Raw genomic sequence first — 22837 nt, 5'->3', positions numbered from 1 at the left:
AAGCAATAGACGTTAAAGCATTTACTTTAATGTTGGGTAAGTGGCTGAGACAGAGGGAGGTACAGGTGGAATTGACTTCTTATTCGTATTTTAGGTAGTCTAGCTTTCAGGATAAGCATACATGGCCAAAAGGATTGGTATAGTTATTTTTCTTCATCATAACTATGTCTTCTACTTCTGCCCTCCCCCCGAGTGACTGCAGGAAAAATACAATAAAGACAGGCTTTGGAGGAATCTTCTTGCAGGTCGAGTCAATACTGCTGTCTTCATGGAAGTGACAGTCAGCTGCATGGTTCTGAGTTCTCTTATGTGTTGTAAATCTAATATACTTTTATTCTCAAATAGGTTATTAATTCTGAATGTGCTGACTGTAGATACCTTTAACACCAGGCCATAGGTTTTAAAAAAGATTACTGGTGAGCTATTGCTTTGAAAAGATTAAAAGCACAAAATAGTGTTTTGTTCTTTAGAGAGGGGATAGCACTTAGCTCAGAACAAAAAAGAGAAGGGTTTCATTTTTTCCTTTGCATTGGTAGGTCGGTCTTCATGATTAATATTATCAGCATGTAAGATCTGGCAGTGAAGTTAGCTGAAAGGCATAACCTCAAATTACTTCCTACAGATCATCACATCTTACTAAACAGAAAATTCAAAAATAATTTGCCTCCTAAGATGCAGAACATTAACAGCAGTATATAGTTCAAAAGCCATTTCCCATACTCTTTTCAATAGAAAATTTTTTATTCTGCTGGTACCTGGAGTTAGAAATGGAGTATGTACTTGGAACAACAGAAAGTCCTGCACCTAAAAACTTCAACAGAATTAACATTGAGGATGGGAAAGAGAGAGATGGTCAAAGCATGTGGGAACTTGTTAAATTAATTGCATGCTTTTTTCTTCTGTAAATACACTATGGTTTTAAACAAAAGTGAATGTAGTAAGAGTAGACAGGTGGTGATAGATGGAGGGGAAGAAGGTCCATAAGAACCTTCCTAAGAGAGATATCTGACCTGAACTTGTAGAAGGAGGAAAAGGGAAGTAGAGTTGGTCGCTTAGTATGAAAAAGCAAGGTGCAAACAGATATGAGGTTGTTACAGCAGTTTAAAAAATTAATGCAGTTTTACTTAACGCTTCCATTGCACTATTACTGTGACTCAGCTGGCACACGGTAGCTTGCTTTCTGAACTCTGTGACAAACAAGTACAATTGTAAGTGTGTCATCTGAGAGCTGAAATACTATGAAAGAACTCTTTAACATGTGGTTACACTTTCTGCCATTCCATATTATAGATGAAATGGAGGCTGGCCTTCCTCTGCCTTTCCCATCCTATGCAAAGAACCTTCTGATATCTCGGTGCAAAGAGGTCCCCTTCCAAGTGAAGTGTATATCCTGCTGCCAGATACTACGTTCACATATGGAATTAACAGCTCATTTCAGGTTTGTGAGAGACACCTGTCTAGAATGTGACCATCCGTAGATCGATAACAGATAGGCAGATGTGTTCTTAGTGGTACTAGTAGATGTCGGGGCATCTAGGATCATCTGAATGTTGGTTTCCTGAGTAAACTATCAAAAAACTGCCCCCTCTCCATGTCTTTTCCCTCACTTTACCCCACGCAATTCACTGCAGAACACTGATCGATGGCTGTATCCTTTTTGTTACTTTCTGAACAACAAAACTTGGTCTCTGTTCCACTGTTTCTAAGTTAGCAGTATTTTATTTGTAGAATGGACTGACATAAGCATCAATCTAAGTGCTAGTTTTGGAAATGAGCACCTAATTCTCTTTAAAGTGCAGGGACTAGACAGGCATTGCATGTTTTTGTTGACAAGCTAGTAGATGAGTTAAAGTATACAGAGGACACTACTTCCACGCACTAATTGCTGTAGCTACTAGGTAATATTTCAAAGTATGTCTGAAAATTTAAAAATGTTTCAGGTTGTGATGTAACCTCTTTATGTTTTTAATCTGTTCTAGAACACGTTGTCGTAATTCTGGGCCTGTGGCAGCGTCAAAGAAGAGCATCTCCCAAGTTGCAGAGATATTTAAAACAAAAGGTCACTGTGAGAACTGTGATCAACTGTTTGCTGATAAGAATCAGATCACCCAGCATAAGCAAACCACTCAACATAACATTAAAGTTCTTACTACAATGGAAGAGTCCATCTTGATGTTCTGTCATATCAACGGAAAAAATAAAAATCTGTCTCATTTGTGCCATATTGCAGATCAGTCAAGACCACTGCTTAAAAGGCATTTGACTTCGAATGAGTCTACCAGCGAAAGGGAGTCTACTCCTTCAAAACGGAAGAGCAATTTAAAAGATAAAAATGAAGATCATGTAGCAAATGAAAGTCAAGGTAGTGCTTGCAAAGTAAAAGCCTGGTTTTGTGAATGCCTTCAGAAGTTTTTTACAGAAGAGTCAGTAGAAAAGCACATTTTATCAGCAAATAGGATCTGTCACAAGTGTGCTGTGTGTGGAAAGCTTGCTGAAAATTCAAGCATTATCCGCCTGCATATGAGTCGATTCCATGGCGGAGCACACTTGAATAATTTTCTTCTCCGGTGCAGAGCATGCTCTGTAGATCTTCGCAGAGAAGAGGATATTATGGGACATGTGACTGAATTTCATGGTGGACATAGTTACTATTATGAGCAAGAAGCTGTAGAAGATGAACCTATGCCATCTGCTTCTGACACAGTATGCATTTCCGCAGATGGGAGGGAAGACTGCGTTCCTAGTCCTATGGAACTGTCCCCTGAAAAAAGTCCTGTTCGGGGAAAATGGCAATGCCGCATTTGTGAGGAGATGTTTGAGTCTGAAGAGAGTGTTAAACAACACTGCATGTCCTTAGAAAGCCATGCATTTCACAGATACTGCTGTGGCTTATGCAGAAATCACTTTCGGAAACTAGGAACATTACAGCGACACTTCCAAGAGCATCATAACCAGGAGATACAGACTAAATACTTCTGTGGCCTTTGTGGTAATCTCTTCTTTGACACAGAAGAAGAATTTCTAATCCATTATAAGGAGATTCATAGCATGGACTATGCGTTTGTGCCTGAGCTGATGGAAGTATCAATAAAAAAAGAGGAGGACTTCCTCCCAGTAGAAAAAGGAGACTGTTTAACCTGTGGTTGCCGGACAACTTATGTCTCCAAAATAAACAGGAGGAACGATTATGTGAATTGTCAGAAAGCCATGCTACAAAAAGGAAACTTATGGTTTCGATGCTGCCTCTGTTCTGCAACTGCACAGAATTTTGCTGATTTGAACAGTCATCTCAAGAGGCATCTGTCAGTGAAACACAAGGAAGAGATGTATGTTGTTAGGTGTGCTGCATGCAACAAAAATTTCAATGACCTTCAGAGTGCACATCAACACTATCACATGAAACACTGCTTCTTGCAGAAACCTGATCTGTCAGGTCTTGCACCACAACCGAACAATACAGTATTCAAGTTCACAGCAAGTGGGGCTTGTGTGGACAGAAAACCTCAGAAGCTAGAATTTCAGGTGTCTCCATCCAAGACTCGGGAAAGACCACAGTCATCTCTGCAAGGACCAGTACAGGGAAAGAAGGAAGAAGAAGAAAACTCGGCCCATTCTGGAGAACCTGGTGAAGGTTTGTAGATACATATATATATTTTTTTAATGTTAGAAAAATACGGTCTTTGACACATTCCATTTCAGTGTCAGTACAAGTACATAGCATACCGTTTGCCTACATCCAGTGTATAAATCAGCTCTGAATTGTATATTTCTTACTTCTCAAAGCTGCATTTTGAATCTTAGTATTTGCATTTCCAGAACATGGACTCAACAATTTATTGCTGTATGCTGTATGCATGAAGTCTTTATAAAACAAAAAGTAGGCAGGTGCAAGAACCCTGGGACTGAAACATTTCATTTTCAAATTAGTTAGGAGCATAATTTGGTGTTAAAATGAAGAGGACGATCAAGGACCCCAAACAGAGATCTAATTCCCAGAAATGTAGAAGTGGTCTATAATACACACACATTCAAGAGAAACTTGCCTTCTTTTTATGTATAAATATTTATAAGCCTGGTAGTGCTTTCTGTGTGGGCAGTTCTATTATAACACCATCTTCTCAGTTTCCTTTAGCTTGCCAAAAAATAGTTTCAGCTAAGAATTTATATTCTTACTATATATTCAGGTTTTTTGCCTTGGGCATGTAAATATTTTTTTTTGAAGTTAATTTCATTTCTAAAAATGACATCAAGAATGCTGAAGGTGCATGTTGTGTTCAAAAACTGGAAGTGTTTTTGGTGTCATAATGTGTTTGATTAAAAGATTGGCATTTATTTTAGTTATACAGCAAAAAGTGTGCCTCTAAACATTTGATGTGCTTTTATGCATGTAAGCAGTTAAATGTCACAGGCTTGCCATAGTAGAGGGTGTGCAGTTCAATATTAAATAGACTATTAAAATGTCAATGCAGGACAGCAGCTTTCTGTGTCTACTACAAAACTGTCCAGCTCTACACCATCATATTGATAGATTCTACTTTCTTCTGCCTGATTTGTGTGTTACTAAATGCTGCTTCAGTTGATTTAAAAACAATGCAGTCACCAAACAGGATAATGTTTTGTAACTTTTTGCTTATAGAAAAGTCGAATACATGAATTTTCAAGAGCATATCTAAGCTGATGTATGTTGGTTGACCAGAAAGTAGGTGAACTTTAAATGTGTCCTTTTTATCCCATTGAAGATGGTGAACTTCCTGATCTTGACTACCTGAGTACCATGACTCACATTGTGTTGGTGGATCTGGACAACTGGGGAAGCTTATTCACGCAGCTGCCAGCTAACCTGAACCAAGGGACATTTATCTGGGGCTTTCAAGGTAAAAAGTGATGGAAGGAAATAGGAAGATAAGCTTAATAAGTCTACACAAATACTTGAGCAGAGATTCTTTGAATCTGAGAGAATGAAGCACAGGAATAAGCAGCTACCAGGGCTTCTTAAGTCACAGTGTCACAAGCACCATGCAATAGAAATGTTCTTGAACTTTTCTAATGCCGTCTTAACCTCCTCTGTTCTTGGAATATATTCCTTGTAGAATATTGTTCCAGAGTTGCTAAACAGTTTAGTGGTCTTTCTGGCTTCCCTCCTGAACTTACTTAGGCTTTATCATACTAGGTTTTTGTAATTATCAGGACAGCCATTATACTCAGAGATGATTTTCTTTTTAACTCCCAAGTTCTTGTCATAATGTTCTTTTTCTTTTTAGTTCCAAAAGGCAGGATTTTACATTCTTATTCTTGAATTTTGTTCTGTCTCTGGCTTGCTCTGTAAGGATGTCCCTGGTCATCCTGTGCATCCATAGGTGTATCTCACATCTGGAGGATGCCAGTAGTGGTACAAGGTGATTGATGGAATTGATATTGTTATGGGTTTGTAAGAAAACTTTTTGCGAAGTCTACCAATAGCATCCCTTTAACTTGATATTTTCCTTACCTGACTATTCTTGAACCAACTTCTTGTCTACCTCATGCTTTTTCTACTGGTTTTCTCTGTATCTGCCTTTATAATTATTTTGCCTGTGGTACATTGACTACTTCAGTAAAGTCTAGATAAGAGACAGTTTCAAAATATTTATTGCCTGAAACATAGGCATCGTCTTAACAGACTTGTAGGAATTGTCAGGCATATTTTACAATTAGTAAACACCACTGCACTGCACTTTATTTAATGTTCTTGATTATCCCTTCCTTTGCAAGATAATCAAGAACATCCTGAAAGCTGAGAGTTTTCATCCTGCTGAGGTTGGACAGAAAGGCCTCTTGCTGCCTGAATCACTTGTTTGTTTCTTCTTAGAAACAGGTAATCCAGTTAGCTGATGAAGGCAGAGCAAGTCTGTTAGTGTAAAGTCTAAGTTCTTCAGTCAGCTGTGCTCCTGGACCTGTAGTCAAATGTCTGGTTGTAAGGAGCTCTAGGGACGGATCCTCTGGTGGTCGTTGTTAAAGCAGGTTATGCTCCTGAGTTTTGTGTTCTGCTCAGGCATTGCTTCTATGTCATTACCTGTATTGTCATTGCCTAGCCTTTGGCCTCTCTGTACAGTAACGGTATTCTTGCACATGCACACGAAGCTCCAGAAAATACTGATTTTTGAGAATTTAAATTATACCTCATTGTCCTGGATTTATATTTCATCCTTGCTTCCTGGCTGCTCCATTTGTTTTTATTCTCTTTTCTATATGGCTGAACAACCTGTTGTTTGTTCTTATTATCTCTTGTGAGGCTTTGCCCTGCTTGACTTCTGGTCAAATTTCACTACACCTCTGTGCTCCCTGACTTCTAAGGCTATTGTGATTTGGGGTTGGTTGTGGTTTTTAATTGCTGAAGGTTTGTAGTTTGTTTCTGTAGTTATTCAATCCACTTGGCCTTGGAAAAACATTTTTTTTTTTTTCCTACAGGTAAAAGTAAGAAACTGTTAGGATTCTGACTTGAAGAAATGTCAGGGCTGTTTGGCATCTAAAGTCCAAAGCTACTCTGTCTGGGTTTTATAAAAAATACTTTAGCAAAGAATAATTATTCCGTTATGTCAAACTGTTCCCACTTGAATTCAGATGCTTGCTTTCAGTCATACTTTGTGACTCTATTTAATTTAATCAAAACTGTTTTGTCATTAGTTGACCCAAGCTTTTTTGTTATGACAGGGTCTTCTGTGCTGTTACTGTTTTCCAAGGTTAAAATGCTCTCTCTTGATTCAGTAAGAAAAAATTGGTTGAACCCAGAAGTGTTTGTCAGAAATGTCTCTTCTCTGACCTGTCTAAAGAAAGAGAAGCAACAGTCTTAATGTGACTAATCTATTGTTAGGAGCATCTGTTAACAGAATAATCTTACCCAAAGGTACCTCTGTGTTAGTTAAGATGCTGTGCCCAGGGATGTTCCAGACACAGCCTGCTGGCACAGCCCGGTCCACGGCAGTGCCACTCCATTTCTTGCTTCCCATGTGGGTTGCTGCATGCAGGCTGCCTTGTGGGAATGGCCTCTGGGGCACTTGAACTGGAAAATCCATGCTGAAGAGTTAGTGGTGATTAAAATGGGCCATATTCATATCAGAAAACGCTTGAGCCGTTTATTAGTGACAACTATATTGTTACAGAGCCTGGGAACACTGAGGTTCCCGGGCACATCTGGATTTGGTGTTGTAGGTGCCCTCTCATTATTTGATGCATGCTATTCTTGTTTGTTTAGTCTGTAAAAATACAGTGACATCCCTGTGTCTTCTGATTCTTTTTCTACATTTCCCAAACAACATTTATGATTTTCTTTTTACTATTTTTATGATACTTCTGCATTATTTCTGTTATTCCTATTGCTAATACAGCCTTAGCTTTGCTTTGAGTTCCTACATTGTGTTGCCCAGGATCTGCATTGTTTGTATTTTCAGATATTTAGTTGTCCTTCACCCATTTGTGGTCTAGCTCCACCAGAGTAAATACAGTTCTGTCATTGCCTTCAGCTGTCCCGGTCAAATGTTTGTGTTGTGCATTTATACAGCCAAAAGCCAGGGTGAGTGATTACAAGTCTTTCCCAACTGGCAGTGACCAAGGCTGTTGCAGCAGATGAGAATGACTTGCAAATAACATTTTTCTCATGGACAAATACCCCTAAACTAGTTATGTGTAGTCTGTTAACTAAATCTTTGAGATCATTTTTGATACCTTCTTGTAGCCATTAGGCTGAAAGGGAAAAAAACCAAAACAAAACAATAAAACCCAAAAAACCTCAGGAGAAATCTACTAAAGACTGCTTCTACTTTGTCAGACTGGGGGTGGGCAGGTTAGAATACACCATCCTCCGTAGCCTTTTACTTCAGCCTTAGTTTCACATGTCCTCATATGAAGTGCCATCAATGGCTGCTTTCACTTTCCATTCAAAATCCTTTCTTAGATCCAACCTCTCTATCATCTGGCAGATAAAGCAACACATTTTCTTCCCCATTGCAGTCCCATTATTTCTTAGCAGTTGGGAATGTCATTAAATTCTTATTCACTCCTTTCAAATTGTCCTTCCATTTGTTTTTCTTTTTATGTTGTCATAGTAACTGCAAGCTCCTGTTTTTCCCCTCTCTTCTTGAGAGATTTGCTGCTCCTTTCCTTTCCTTTGCAACCTGTTTCAGCCTGGTATTCTTTTTATCTCTAGCAGGCCTGTTACTCAGCTCATCTATCCAGCTATTTTCTCAGCCAGTAACTACATGTTTTAGGACACTTGAGAAAATTCCTGCACTAATTTTTTTCCCCAGTTGTAGCTTCATTTTGCTTATCCTTGACTGCATCCAAGTGTTTTTCAGGATTCTAGCATTTGTTTCAGCTGTGGTTCCAGCTCTTGGATCTGACATGTGGTGCGTCAGGTAGTTATGGAGTGTGTTGGAAATAAACTTGGGCATTACATTAGTACAGGATTCCCTAAGAGAAGCATTTCTGTTAGTACTGTGTTCCCAGAGCTCCTCTGCTTCTGCACATTAACCATAACTGTGCTTAAAACTGGAAAAAAGTACATCCTTGTGTCTAAACGCACATGATTTCTAGAAGATAAGTTTTTCAGGATTAGGAGAAAAATTAATACAAAATTGAATGAGAGGCTTTGTGTAGGATCAGGCTACCTACTTTTTCCTTTTTTGCTTTCTAACCAAAGAATAAGAGTTCTTTTGGGATTTTGGTTACACATTATTTTAGCTTTCACTTTGGTCAAAATAAGTTCTGTCTTTAAAGCCAGATCTATCTTTGCTTTTGCCTTCTTGCATTCTTAATTCATGGTGGCATTTCTGGTTTGTTTTCATTGGTTTTGTTTTCTTTTTTTTTTCTTCGCTGTTTAGGAGGATACAGCAACTGGAAACCTCCAGTGCAGTGCAAAATTTACAATTATCTTAAGAGGATTGGATGTTTCTTTCTTCATCCACGTTGCGGTACCAGAAGAGAAGCAGCAGACTTTGCTCTCTGTGTTCATGTAAGTTACTGTGCGCTTTCTTTATTGTTCTGTTTCTGTACCAAGAGAAGAGTGGCAGATGATAGCTGCTATTGATGTTAAGTACTAAGTACAGATGAGATTATTAGATTCTCTTTATGTGGCTTCTCTATCCACTAAAAAGAAATATAAGCCTGTCACTGAACTGAGTGCAGACAGCCTGTTGAGAAGTGATTTAAATTTCATTTTTCTTTCTGTAGGAATAAAAAAGTTAGCCCAAACAAGACATCATTCTGTTGTGGAGGGGAAGGGTCTGGTTACAGAATGAAGAATAAAAACTCACAATTCTTATAGTTTCTGTCTCAGAGAGAAATGTAACTCCTGCATGTCCTTTGAAATAGCTCCAATCTAGAGCCATCTTTAAGATGGAGTTGGATGAGTGCCAGTTTCAGAGGCCCTGCCGAGATGACAAAAAGCAGTGTTTCTATTCAGTAGACCCAGGACTTTGGCTTGGGAGAGGTGCAGGTGAAGGACAGGAGTCTGGGATGCCATGGGGACTAATGTTCTTAATATAATGCTTTATCCGTTAGATAAAACTGCTTGAGAATCTAATTGTACAATATAAATGTGTTTTGCAACAGTGTTTGTATGTTACACTACACTTTTTTTTATGATTCTTAAATAATGCTCTGTACGTCATCTGTTTGATGTGGAGATAGTTCTGAAATGCTGCTTTTTAGGAATTTGTTCCACACTCCATCTGTACTGTTCTGATAGACATTTCCTCTTATCTGTTGTCACATGTGTAGAATAAATGCAGTGTCAAATTGTTGAAATACACCTTTCACAGTGGTATAACGTGCATTGGACCATAAAAGCAGAGGTGGGTTGCTGTAGAAAGTTTGCCTATGAAGACCTGTCTTACAAAATGCTAGCCAAACCTCACAAGATAAAAAATATTATCTCAGTTCAACACTTGACACTTGTTTCTGTACAGGCTGGTCGTCTGGATGCACGCCTGCCCAAGCAAATTCCTTTCACTGTACTTTCTGGAGACAAAAGCTTCCTGGAACTGGAAAGTCAATTTAAGATGACCCAGCGGTCAGCTCGCATCCTAAATCCACACCACATTGAAGGAGACATGATGTGTGCCTTGCTAAACAGCATTTCAGATACCACAAAAGGTAGAAAGTAAACATTAAATACAATCTTTCCAATCAACCAGAAGTTCTTTCCAATGAAAGAGTTGAACGTTTGTGCTGGTAATACAAGCTGTTACTTGATGCTTTTTGTACTGTACTGGTATTTCAATGAAATATGGAGCAGAAAATCAATTTGCCTGGAGCAAGGTTTGAAAACAGACTTAATTAGGTATTTTTATTCAACATAACAAATTCTGTCCTTCCTATATTCCTTATGATAGCAGGGGACAAACTATTATTTTGGTCTGAAAACTCCCTTCCAGTTAAGGAGAAGCTGTTTAGAGATAAAAAAGGGGAATTGCATCGATTGCTAAAATGGAAAAATAAAGATAGGATAATTAAATGGCTTCCTGAAGAAATGATCTGTGGTGAGCTGGAACTGATTTATGTGCTTCTGATACCAAAAAGGTGCTTATAGAGTTTTCTGGCCACCCCAGGCATTTGCTGGTCTGGATTTTTCAGAGGCATCATGGAGATGTGATTCCCAGCCAGAAGCAGCCATACCAGTCAAATTTATTGGCATAGTTAGTTACAGAACTGTCACTTTCACTAGCACAGTTCATTTTGCTCAAGGGGGAGGATGACTTTTCTTCACAGTTAATCCATAAAGCTACGCATTGAATCATTACATTCCCACTATGAATGTTTTCTTTTTAGAGCATATTGAAATTCCTAGATTGATAGAGCTCTTTAATTATAGCTATAACTGTATATTAATGTGGGAGGCTGGTTTTTCTTTGGGAGCTTTGCATATTTTTGCGAGGAAGAGTTGGGAGAGAGCTGTAACTTCCAAGCAGTCAATTTGGGTCAATTTAGCTGTAGGGGCTTCCTTTCTTGTACCGTTTGTTGTGCAACTTACTGATCTGAGATGGTGAGGAGAGGAGAATGACTATTTTGCTACATAAGGGTGCTCTAGCTTCCTGCCGGGGTAGTTTTGCTAGTAAAGCTTTGTTCACTGGAGTATACTGGCTCAGAGGCAATGATTTTGATCTAACCATTTTCAGTATTTTTCTATGTATTAGTATTGCTTTCGGAAGTTCCCGTATCTAACCCGTCTTTCAATGTCCTTTACTACGTTAATATTTAATTTACTGTTACAGTGATGGGCACTATGGAGAAGCCCCAAGCCTTAACTTGCTGGCTGTCTGTTGTTCATCCCACTTAAGTTATGCATGTGGTTGTTATAAAAAAAACAACAATAACAAAAAACAGCAAAACCAAAACAAAACACCAGCTTTGAGCCGGAAAATGATGGAAACATGCATGAGTCCTTTGGCTGTCCGCCTTCACTGGCAAACGTGTAAGGAACAGAATTGTTTTGAGCCACCCTTGGTCCCTTTCTCCAGTCAGTGTCAGCAGGGATGGACCTGGATAGTGAGAGCTACCTATTCCTGTATTAAAACCAGACTTTAGAAAATTCAGTTTTGATAATAGGCGTATGTTCAGTGCGTAGTTGGATGATGAAATTACCAAGAGTCTGTTAAGTGTTGTTTTGGTTTTTTTTTTTTTAAAAAAAAAGGCCGCTGCATAATACATACTTCATTGTGGCTCAGCAGCATCAGCAAGCATTTGCAAGTCTTAGTGTGGCAAGACCAGTATTGGAGGGCTGAGATGGAAAATCATGCAGTGCTTCATAGGCTGGTATAACCTGTTGTCCTGTTACAGAAATGCAGCTGAATATAAGGAAACATAAACAAGAACTGCTTGCTTTGACTTTCTCCAGCCTATGGCTCTTATTCTGGAGGGAGAAATAAGAGACACAAAGTTGCTACAGAGAATTGTGTTGAAAAATATAAGACAGTTGTTGGCATTGGATGAACTTTAAAATGAAAAACCTATTTCCCTGAATCACCTTCACAGAGCTATCATTAGCCTGTGAGCAGCTGGATTGTGTTTGCATTGTGGCAGTCTCTGACAGTTGCACCTTGTGAAACATTTTACCTTGTCAGCAGAACTGCTGTGGGAACTGTGGTATGTGCATTCATTTTAAAATAAATAAATAAAAATCTTCTCATATGTTGCAATAGGGTATCAACTATATGTTACCTTAGGAGACCATAGGCTGTATTGATTGCATGAAATTCCTTTTGAGATAAGTAGGCAAGACAGTTATTCTTATTTGCTCTCTTCTGCTGCTAAACCTGAGTTCATAAATACGGAAGATTTGGGGTTTTTATGCTGAAAGCACAACACACGAGGGGAGATTCATACATGTTAATCGAGTGGTTTGAGAAGGGTAGAAGTTTTCAATGCCTCTCTTTATAATTCCTTTGCAAAGACATGTTTGTAGCATTCAGAAAAACACCATTATTCCCTTGTCCACATCTCAACACTTGATATCCGGTAACGACAGAACTGCTACAGCTTATACGTTTCCACTGTGCTGAAGCAGAGTTGTCAGCCTGCGTCTTCAATCTGCTATTATTGCCTGAAGTGTTTAAATACTACTGAATGTGGCTTCTATCAGAGTTTATATTTGGAAGAACAGGATTTTGGTTCATTTTGATGAGTGCTATTAAGCTTCCTAGCTTCCACTATTCCAAAAATCTTTTGGTTTACGTACAGACAACAAAAGAATTTAAGAGGAGTTAAGAAGTAATTAACAGAAGACACTGAGAATAGATTGCTTGGCTTCTCAGTAGTCAAGTCTGAGTGTTGAGGTCCAATATGAATACCACATCTGACCCCAGCCTCTGCTTTTTCCAAACCTTCAGTTAACACAGACTGCAAATGACTTAAGATAGGTCACAGCCTCCAGCCCCCACCGTTCGGACTGAATGTGAAGGACGTGAGCATCTGCAGTGTAATGCACCGTGAATGAATGATGGTTACTCTAGTAAGCATCTGTTCCTTTATTTACACTGTTTAAAGTGGCCACAGCCCATTGCAGTAGGGAGTGATAAGAAAGTCACCCTTGAGTTGTAACCTTGTGTTTAGCTACAACAGGTAGTTATTATTGGCTTTGGTATGTCAATGGCATCTCTTGTCTGCATCTTTGAATATACGTATGTGCCCTAGGCAGACAGCAATGTATTGAGACCTAAGATAATGAGTCTCAACAAGAATTGTAGGCAACTGGATGAACTGGGAAGATCTCACCACTCAGATCCTACCAAAAAATCCTCGAAGTTTAGTTTACTCTGGTTTTGAATGTTAGAGAGATGTGTAAGATGAAGGTTAAATGAAAATCTGAGTGACCGTCATGGTACTGGGCACAGTTTCAAAAAAATGCAATTGGAGGAGGGTGGGGGATTGAGAGCTTTATTTTTAGTCATGCTACACTTGAATGAACAGATGAATGAGCATCTGTAGGGAGAGCTACATAGAGTGAAGCTTTAGTTTGTGTAGAAGAAGAGAGGTCTTGCGTATTTGTGAACCCTCAGCCAGAAGCAGCTGTACTTGCATTTACAGATGATGTTACCTGAATGAAGAAACAGATTAGAGCAGTAAGTATTGGGGAGGAGTACGTGGGGAGGATCCTCTGGGGACATATTGAAGAAGGAATAAAGGAAAGGAATCTTGAAGCCAAGGAACAGTATTTTAAAGACTGCGTGATCACGCATATGGAACGTGATTGCTAACAAAGGATGGGGTACTGATCTCAGCTTTCTACCTAAGTAGTTACTAGGATCCTGAGTGAGGTAACTTGAATGGTATCCTTAATGTAAGGTAGCACTAAAACTTCAGACATCAGCTGTAAAAGGAAAAGGGTCAGTGGTTGGGGAAACAGTGAGTTAAGTGTGATATTCATGTCACCATACACTGGGATGGGAGAGAGGCAGATGAGACTGGGAGTTACTGAAAAGACTAAGAGAAGGAGCATTGTAGGAGAGAGAAGTGGAGGTAAGGTGTGAGACTGCACAATTTGTGGAGTAGTCAGGAGGTGTGTTAAGTTGTGCAGCAAGGGAGGAGGACTTAATGCTGGGGAAGGGAAACTGAATTTCTGGTGAGACAGAAAAACCAGTAAACGTGATGGAAATTATTAAGGGGATGAGGGGGGAGTTTGCAAGAGAAGAGGTGGGGTGGAATTATGCTGAGCCTTGTGGGTGACCGATTCAAATTGAAGCTGTGACACTTGGATGTCGGGACAGCAGGTGGCGCTTGTATTCTGGGAGAGTATGCCAGTCTGTTCCAAGGATAGGTTTCTGTGAGAGATTCATGAAATGTCAAAAAAGTCACTATATTTGCTCTTATCTTTAGGGTTAATCTTTCTGATCTCTTGAGCACTATATTAATCCAGAATTTGCTTTCCTGTTTTTTTTGTTATTCCAGCAGGCATTTGGCAATATGTGAGGACAATAGTGAGCAGTAAGATTTCTTTGAGGGGATGGGTACAGTCAAACTGTCCTAAATAAACTGTTGTTTATTTAACAAAATGTAGTAGAGAAGAGGCCGTATCTTAGGATCTCTTGGCTGAGAAACTGAGCAATTGTTTTTCCTCTGATTCCAGAGGTGTTGGGAACTACAGGACGTGGTAAACATTTTTAATAAGAGAGACAGGACATGCCTCATTTCTCCAAATTAAACATTCTCTTTACTCTCAATCATCAGAAGATGCCAGCACTACCACGAGTATATGCTGATGAAGTGAGGGCTGGATGAACAAACTGTGAGGTGGCTTGAAAACTGTCTGAATGGCCAGACCCAGAACATGGTGATCAGTGGCATGAAGTCCAGTTGGAGGCCAGTAACCAGCGGTGTACCCCAGGGGTCAGTACTGGGTCCAGTCCTGTTTATCATCTTCATTAATGACCTAGATGGTGGGGCAGAGTGTACCCTTAGCAGGTTTGCCGATGGCACAAAACCAGGAGTGGCAGCTGATAGACCAGAAGGTTGTGCTGCCATCCAGAGGAACCTTGACAACAGGGAATAAATGGGCTGACAGGAGCCTCATGAAGTTTAACAAGAAGTGCAAAGTCCTGCACCTGGGGAGGAACAACCCCCAGCGCCAGTATGTACAGACCAGGGGGTCAACTAGCTGGAAGACAGTTATTCAGAAAAGGACCTGACGATCCTGGTGGACATCAAGTTGACGACAAGCCAGCAACATGTTCTTATGGCTAAGAAAGCCAACGGTACCCTGGGCTGCATGAGGAGGACTGTTGACAGCAGGTTCAGGGAGGTGGTCCTTTCCTTCTACTCAGCACTGGTAAGGCCACAGCTGTCAGGTTCTGAGCTTCCCAGTACAGTATCTTTTTGGTAATATTCAAAAGCTATCTGGACATAGTCCTGGGCAGCCAGCTCTAGGTGATTCTGCTTGAGCCAGGGGGGCTGGACAAGATGACCTCCAGAGGTCCCTTCCACCCTCAGCCATTCTGTGGAGTTTGCATGGAGTATATTCTTAACTGAAACCTAAGATCTTCCTGAGAGCAGTGTTCAGTCCCAGGGTGCAGACATGCTACGAGCAACATGATATCAAGCACAATGACCTGTCCCGTGTGGAAAAGGGGCCTGGTCTCTTCTGACTTGAAAAATGCATCTGTTCAATCAGTTGTCCTTTCCTTCTCTTTAGTTGACAAGTGATGAGTTCCATACTAATAGTTCTTGCTGTCTAGCCCCTAAAGGAAGCTGAATTCCTGCCCCTCACATGCTTATTTGCAGGATTTTTGCCTGCAGACAGCTTTTCTTCTGAGTGTTGCAGTCTTACTCCTGATTCCCATAGAGCCAGAACATCTTAAAGTTCTCATCTTTACTGCTTTTGTGCCTTTAGTCTTTGCTCTGTGTAGGTTTGGGGAGAGTAGGAGGAGGGGAGAACACCAAGGACAAACATGATAATGTTTTTGGTTTTGGATAATGAAAATCTCAGTATAACTGGAAATACTGACAAGCCTTTGTGTGAGAAGTTCCTAAATAAGATTTGGCACTTTGTTAGCCTCTTAATATGTTTACTTGCACCAACTCAAAGATTTCAGAGAATCTAGCAACTGCCTTCATGGGAAGTTGAATGTGCATCAGTAAAGTTAGACAGAGGGAAGAGAAGTCTTGCAGATAATGACCAGGGAAGGCAGACCGTAGCTCATAAGACTTTTAACATGCTTCATAACCACATTTGACTCTGAGCTGATTTCCCCAGCCCCCTTCAAACTAAGAGCAGATTATCAGTACTAATTGTTTTCAAATTTCATAGTTTCTGGCAGTGGAATAGTGTTTCTTCAACTATGCTTTAAGCAAACCTTTTCTCTGTGATGTGATAGCTATCAAGTAGTATGTAGTTACTGCATATCAGGTGCAGTGATAAATCATGGGGCAGGCAGCTTGTTTGAAAATGTTTAAACGTTTTGCATGCCAGTTTGCATATACCTCTGTTCCAATATGAATGTGTACCCCATGTTATTACAGTGGTGTAATTAAGGTGGTGTGACTAGCAAAACATGTTGGCAAGATGAGGCTTACATTAATACATAAGATGAATCCTACACTTTTTCTTAATGAACTGAAGTAATAATTCTGTCTGCAAATATCTGAAAGAAACTGCTCAATTTCTGAGTACTCTGATCCTCTGCTGTTTAACCACCTAGGCAGGACGCCAATCAGAAGAATATTGCCTTTCCCATTTGCCAGCATCTTCTGTCAAGGGTCCTAAAAAAAAACCCGACAAACTTTCAGGAAAGTGCTCTTAATGCATTTTTCTTTGAAATGGAACCAAACCAGAGACTCTCTTGGACTATGCCTTATTACGTATTGCTCTCAAGATCTCAATTCTTCCCTTCTACTTATGCCAATAAATGAGTCAGGGAGTGATTGCTTCAACTGTTACACCTCTGAACAGGTACAAGACTTTTTAGAGAAGTCTGAGATGTCTTCCAGGCTGGAAGATTAAAAGGATAATAAGGGAGAAGCCACTTTCCTCACTTTCATAAGTGATTGTAATGACATGTGTTTGGGTTGTGTGGATTTTTCTTTTGTTTTGTTTTCTTTGGAAGATGATGTAAAAAATAGCATCTCTTCTTCCCAGAGATAGCAGGCAGCTCCAGAAAGAATCACAGTGAGTCTGCCAAGTGACTGGAGAAAAACCATTTTAACTGCAGTGTATATCCAGCTGTTTCTAGAATCTTTCTGGGCTCCTGAGCTCTGTTTGATTCCAGCTGTTGGAGTCTGTATTACTGGAATTGGGAAAATCAGCAACATTGCTGTTCAAGCAAGGTGTATGTGTCAGAGGTTTGAGAACAAATTTTAGAAAGTGTACCTGTCTCTTTGAACACCTAACGTGGGTCATTTAAAATGCCAGAAGTCACACAGTCAGTAAATTTGATGTCCATATCAGAACGTTCTTTACTGGTAGATGTAATAAGTACACTGATGTACTAATAAATGTGATGACTTTAAGGGAAGCGCTTCTGTTGATACGACCATAGGAGATCTAGTCGATTGCGAGTGCTGCGAGACCTCATTACAGAGACCATCTCTCAAAATAGCAATAGCCTGTAGCAGGAGAATGAATGCATAATGTGACTCATCGACTTGTTTGTTTTTTAACCTGTAGTTTCCTGAGACTGTTTAAAACAGATTTTAAAAAAACCACCTTAGGTACACCAATCCCTACTAGACACTTCAAAATAGAGCTGTCATTCTGGAGCTGAAAACCAGCCTCATGAGGAGTGTTATTTAGAAGGGAAAAGGTCATGGAGTTTTGGCTGGGCTTGGCTATGATGAGTTAGCAGGTTAAACTAAACATATCGACCTTTTTTCTTCTGCGAGACTTGAACAACATCTCCTGAATTGCACTTTTCAGTTGAGTTATAGCACTCTGTTGTTCAAATAGAGTATTTAGGCAACAAAATACAGCTAAGATCATGTGTAGGCAGAGACATGCTATAGTACTTCTTCCCATGATTAAATCCTTGATACATTTTGTAGAAAGTAATGTATTTTTTTTTAATAACTGAGTATTACAAAAAAGCAAATGCAGTCTACACTAGGAGTAGCTTTTGCACCTATTACTTCTTCTTACTGGTTTGAAATAATATAAAATTGAAGAACTCTGCCTCCAGATTTTGGGGAGAAAGGAAGAAAGGTAGCTGAAAAATAGCTCTGTCTCTTGAGTTACTGTCTTAAACTACCTTTATAATATATTTGTATCTTGATTTTCAGATCATAACAGGTGTATTTCTTCAAATCCAACCTATAATGTTGTCACAGTAAGAGAATGCAAGAGGGGACTGTTAACTTTTTTATTGGAAGCAATGTGTAATTTATGTTTAATTTGTACATTTAAGGTTCAGATAGCGAAGAGGATGAAGATATCAAACTAACAATGAAGAGGAGCTTAGAAGAAACAAAGAAACAGGAAGGTCTGTTCATTTTTACTTTTCTGTGTTCAGGAGTGCTATCAATTATGCAAGATACAGAAACTGAACTTCCGATGAGTTTTATGGCAAGTGACCTCTCAGGAATACTCTCTAAAATATGCTGGGTAATCTTGAGTAGTTAAGAACCCTGTGATGAGTTATAAAGAAAAAATAACTTCCTAACCTGAAAGGTATGCCAGCAGACTCAAAGTCTATGTTATTGGTGCACCACAGGGTATTGTGCAATTAAAGACTTGACTGAGGTCACTTTGTACCAGTTCAATATGACCGTTTTGACGCAGAGTAGAACTACTGACTAAATAGTTGAGCTTCTGAATAAGTACTTCAACAGTAGGTATTATATTTCAGCAAAGCACTCTGGTCTCCTAAAAGAGGTGTATATGTATGCACAAGTTTGAATCAGCAGTACAGCTGTCTGCTTACATCATATCTTATTTGAAATTGTTTTCATCCTTTTGCTGTTGTGCTTAGTGGTGGTGTTCAGACAATGTAGTTATTAATTTTTGGTGATGGGCTACTGTGCTCTTTGAAAATTATGTATTGTTTAAAGGCTTGTCTCTGTCCTTTTGCTTGATGGAAATAAAATGAACTAAAAAGAAAAAATCAATAAATGATTTGTACAAGGTCAATGATAAAACTGATAACTGAATCTCATATTCCCAGAATTTATTCAGTTATAAATTTACCATCTGTTACTACATATTGTTACTAAATGTCCAACATATTCACCTACAGTAGTGAAAGTTTCTGCACACCGGTCCCCCTAGCACTGGGCATTGCCATCAGGGACAGCAGTGGCATTTGGTGCACGCAGGAGGTCCCAGTTCTGATGGTGCAGCACTGAAGCCATCGGACTGTCTGAAGCAGCCTGGCTTCAGCCGTGTACACTGGCTGCCTGCGTGGTTAACAGCAGTCCTAGCATGGGGTGAAAGGGAGTGAAGAGGCAAGATCAGCCCCAGAAGGGGGTAAAAAGGAGAAAGCAGTAGCAACTGCTGGGAGAAGAGAAAAAGCAAGCGTAGGAGGCAGAAAAAGCTGCTTGAGCAACTCCAGGGAATAGAAGACAATCCAGGTATCACTGGGGAGCAAACTGCATGCCCTTAGGAACAGAGTCACAGTTTGGACCTTATTCTTGATTCTTGCACATGCTTAGTAGCTAATTGACAACATATTTTAATGCAAGCAGTTATCTGCAAATTACTTTCTGCATTATTTTGATTTCAAAATTTCTTTTTTGTTTCTGTTACCATGTAAGGTTTTCCTTTCAGAAACTAACTTATCTCTTCATCAGTAGTATCGGATGTTGCAAGAAAGTCCAGGTGAATAAATATGGCTCTGCTGACATGAGAGTATTCATTGATGTTATTTCTGCTCCAAATCTAGGCCTTGCATAAAACAGAACAACAATAATTAAAGTTTTAAAATCTGTTATGTTAATATATATAATTATTGTCTTTCCTTTATCATAAGGACAGACAGCTTTTGTTACAGGATGTGCTTGTGCCCTCCTAAAGCAAAAGATGAGTAATTCAAGAATGTCAGCGTGTCTGAAAGATGCTTTAATTTTTCCAACTATAGCATTGGTATCCATATTTACTGTACATATAAACCCTGTCTATCTTATGATTTAATTCACTAACACCAAACAATTAGTGCCTATAACAGCCTAAATGCAGAAACAGGATTTCTATTTTGAGTATTATGAAAGGTGTTGATGAGAGGTTGTTAAGTCAGATGAGTGCAATGCAGGCTTCCCCACCACCACCAAAAGTGTTACAGCCCTGATCTAGACTATCCTTGCTGTTGATATGACTTTTTCTCTGCTTATATCTGGCCTTCTCAGTAAGAGTGACAGCAGTGGTGCCAGGTTAGAATGTAGATACAGCAATATTTATTGATAAGGAACTGGAATGAAAATACTGAAACCTCTCTGCTTGTTTTGTGTTTCTTTGTTTTGGTTTGGTTTTCCACTAATGTATTTCTTTTTCTTGGTGCATACATATGGGTTCTAATCTTGGTATTGTTGTGCTCAGTAAGTATGTAGTTGCATTATACTCTTAAACTAATCATTGGGCTGCCCCTAGTTAATACAGTGGAAGGTTGTAGAGATTGTTACAATATTTTAAAGTTTTGACAAGATAGCATAAGACAGAAGGAGGGAAAATACTTTGATGCTGTTTTTCTACCTTTTTTTTTCTGTCTGCTGACATTGCCAACAGAAGTAATTTGTTGCTTTATGTAGTAATAATGTAGTTGTGTTTATGACTAGTTGTCAACCATACTTTAAGATTACAATCTTTTTTTTTTGTATTTATACAGAGCAAGAAGTGGAATTGGAAGAGGCTATCAAGAGAAGCCTTGAGGAAATGTAAATGAAGATACTCCGGTACACTAACACCATGTCGTCAGAGCTGCTCACAAAAATGGAAGCTTGTTCATCTATTTACAAAGGTTCAGAAATATCACTTCAAAAACATCTGTATCTTGAATTGCTAGATTTATAATCTCATGTCCTCTGTCATGCTGATGAACAGCTGGAGTTTATGGATATCTGCTGCAATATATTGTGTATGATAAAAATAAATTTTTAAGCCTTTGCATATTCTGTTTCTAATGGGTGATGACTAAGTCTCTCCAGTCTAGCTGTATAAGTTGTTGCCTAATTAGTAGGCTGGTCTTACTAGGTATTTTGGGTTTTCAGTTGTTTGGATTTTTAAAAATTTGTTCTTTTGTTTAATTTTTCTGTCACAAAATGTCATTGTCTTTATTTACTTTTCATGTGGTCTTTGCAACAGATAAAAATAGTAAACTCCAATTATCTCAGATTTGCCTAGCTAATCTTGTTATAAAGAGAAGCTTAGATCCCAGGCTTATCACTTGAACACATGGCCTAGCTCTTGCCTGTGGCCAGTCACCTCATAGACCGTAACTGTATCTACATCCTGTTCGTTATACATGTCAGAATCAGGACCACAGGCTGTACAGTTAGTTTGTTAGCTTTATTTTTATAAATATGTATGTTTTTTCAATAGTAGCATAGTAGAGTGTTGGATCTGATGGCTTAAAGTTTGACGGGTTTGGTTCCTCTCCCTGATCTGAGGCTGGAACAACTTTTTAAGTGAACAGAAGCTAATAAGCTTTCTAGCTCCTGTTTGGAATAGGTGTGAGAGAATTTAAGCTGTATGATTCCTACATACTACCGTCTTTGCTCCCTTTTGTTCATAAAGAGGTGGCCTTGGATAAACGAATGTAAATGTGTTAATTATTTTTGTACTGGTAAGGTGAACAATTATTTCTGTGTTTATCTATGCCACCTTTCTCAGCTCCTTTGTTTAAAAATACCTATGCAAGCTGTCCAGCTTTACTAGCCTATTGTACTTAAGTTAATGATTGCTGTCAATCAATAAGAAATCTCTGTGTAATAAAATGCCAGCTTGATTTTTTTAATTATTATTCATTAGCCTGTGAGTTTGCTTCTAACTGCTGTAAATCTAAATATTTATTATGCAAAAAAATACTTTTTGGGGGGAGTAAGACCAGGGGAAGGCTAGATTTTTCTCACTTTTCATTCCAGAGACTCAGAATAACTCCAGCTGTGTGTCATCATGGTTAGAAAAGTTGGGAAACTGGCAGTGGTTTATTTCCAATCATGATCTTGATATAATTGCCTCCTCTGAAACAACTAGAATTACTGAAGAATCCAGTGAATTATCTCAGTGCTCAGTGGCAATTGTAAAAGTTTAAGAAACTGTTCAAACACCAGAAAATAGTTTGAACACTTCCAGTGCATTTGACTCTTCCACCCCAGGGTTTGAGTGAACAGGACCTCGTACGGTTTTTCCCTTGTGCCTGCTGATTGCTTTCCCACTGCAAACCTCAGATGAATTGCACTCCTTTTCAAATCTGGGTGTGTAGTTCATAGTGCTGCTGAGGAAGACCTATTCTGGAAGATTTTGAGTTGCCTTTAGCTACTGACTCAAGCTAAATGAGTTCCATAACTTTTTGCACCCAGTTCTTCTAAATAAAGGGTGGGATGAGACAGAAAACAATTTTCATCCTCAAAAAAAAAAAAAAAAACCAAAACCCCCAAAAAACCCAAAACCCAGTCGAAGTTATAGAGGCTTTGGGCAGGTTCTTTTTTCAGTGCAGACCCTAAAGTTTCAAATTTCTTTCACTTGAAAATATGTTTCAGCTTGAGAAAGTTATTTGCTTGGCTCAATACATGTTTAAAACCTGGGTAGATGGTCTTCTCCAGAGTCTGCTATGTTAGCTTTTGATCATGTGCTTTATTCCTCATAACCTTTTATTCTGTCTTAAATGTAAAATTTGCTTGTATCTGATGGGCCACGACTTAATTGGTTGCATTAAAACAAAAAAACCCAAAA

The 22837-nt window shown here is 39.1% G+C and overlaps 1 protein-coding gene across 1 annotated transcript; it reads left to right on the top strand.

Moving 5' to 3' along the window:
- Positions 1-1290: 1290 nt before the first annotated feature.
- On the top strand, positions 1291-21263 carry ZNF451 (zinc finger protein 451; the record flags this gene model as incomplete). The annotated part of the gene is made up of 7 exons (XM_010076779.1): positions 1291-1438; positions 1980-3631; positions 4740-4874; positions 8856-8986; positions 9942-10128; positions 18363-18437; positions 20772-21263. Coding segments are annotated over 7 exons (2381 nt in total), but the record flags the coding sequence as incomplete, so codon positions are not given.
- Between the last annotated feature and the right edge of the window lie 1574 nt (positions 21264-22837).

Source organism: Pterocles gutturalis, unplaced genomic scaffold, assembly GCF_000699245.1.
Source record: "Pterocles gutturalis isolate BGI_N339 unplaced genomic scaffold, ASM69924v1 scaffold3768, whole genome shotgun sequence".
Taxonomy (NCBI): domain Eukaryota; kingdom Metazoa; phylum Chordata; class Aves; order Pterocliformes; family Pteroclidae; genus Pterocles; species Pterocles gutturalis.
Note: the sequence above shows the minus strand (reverse complement) of the source record. Positions and strands in the feature narration are given on the sequence as shown.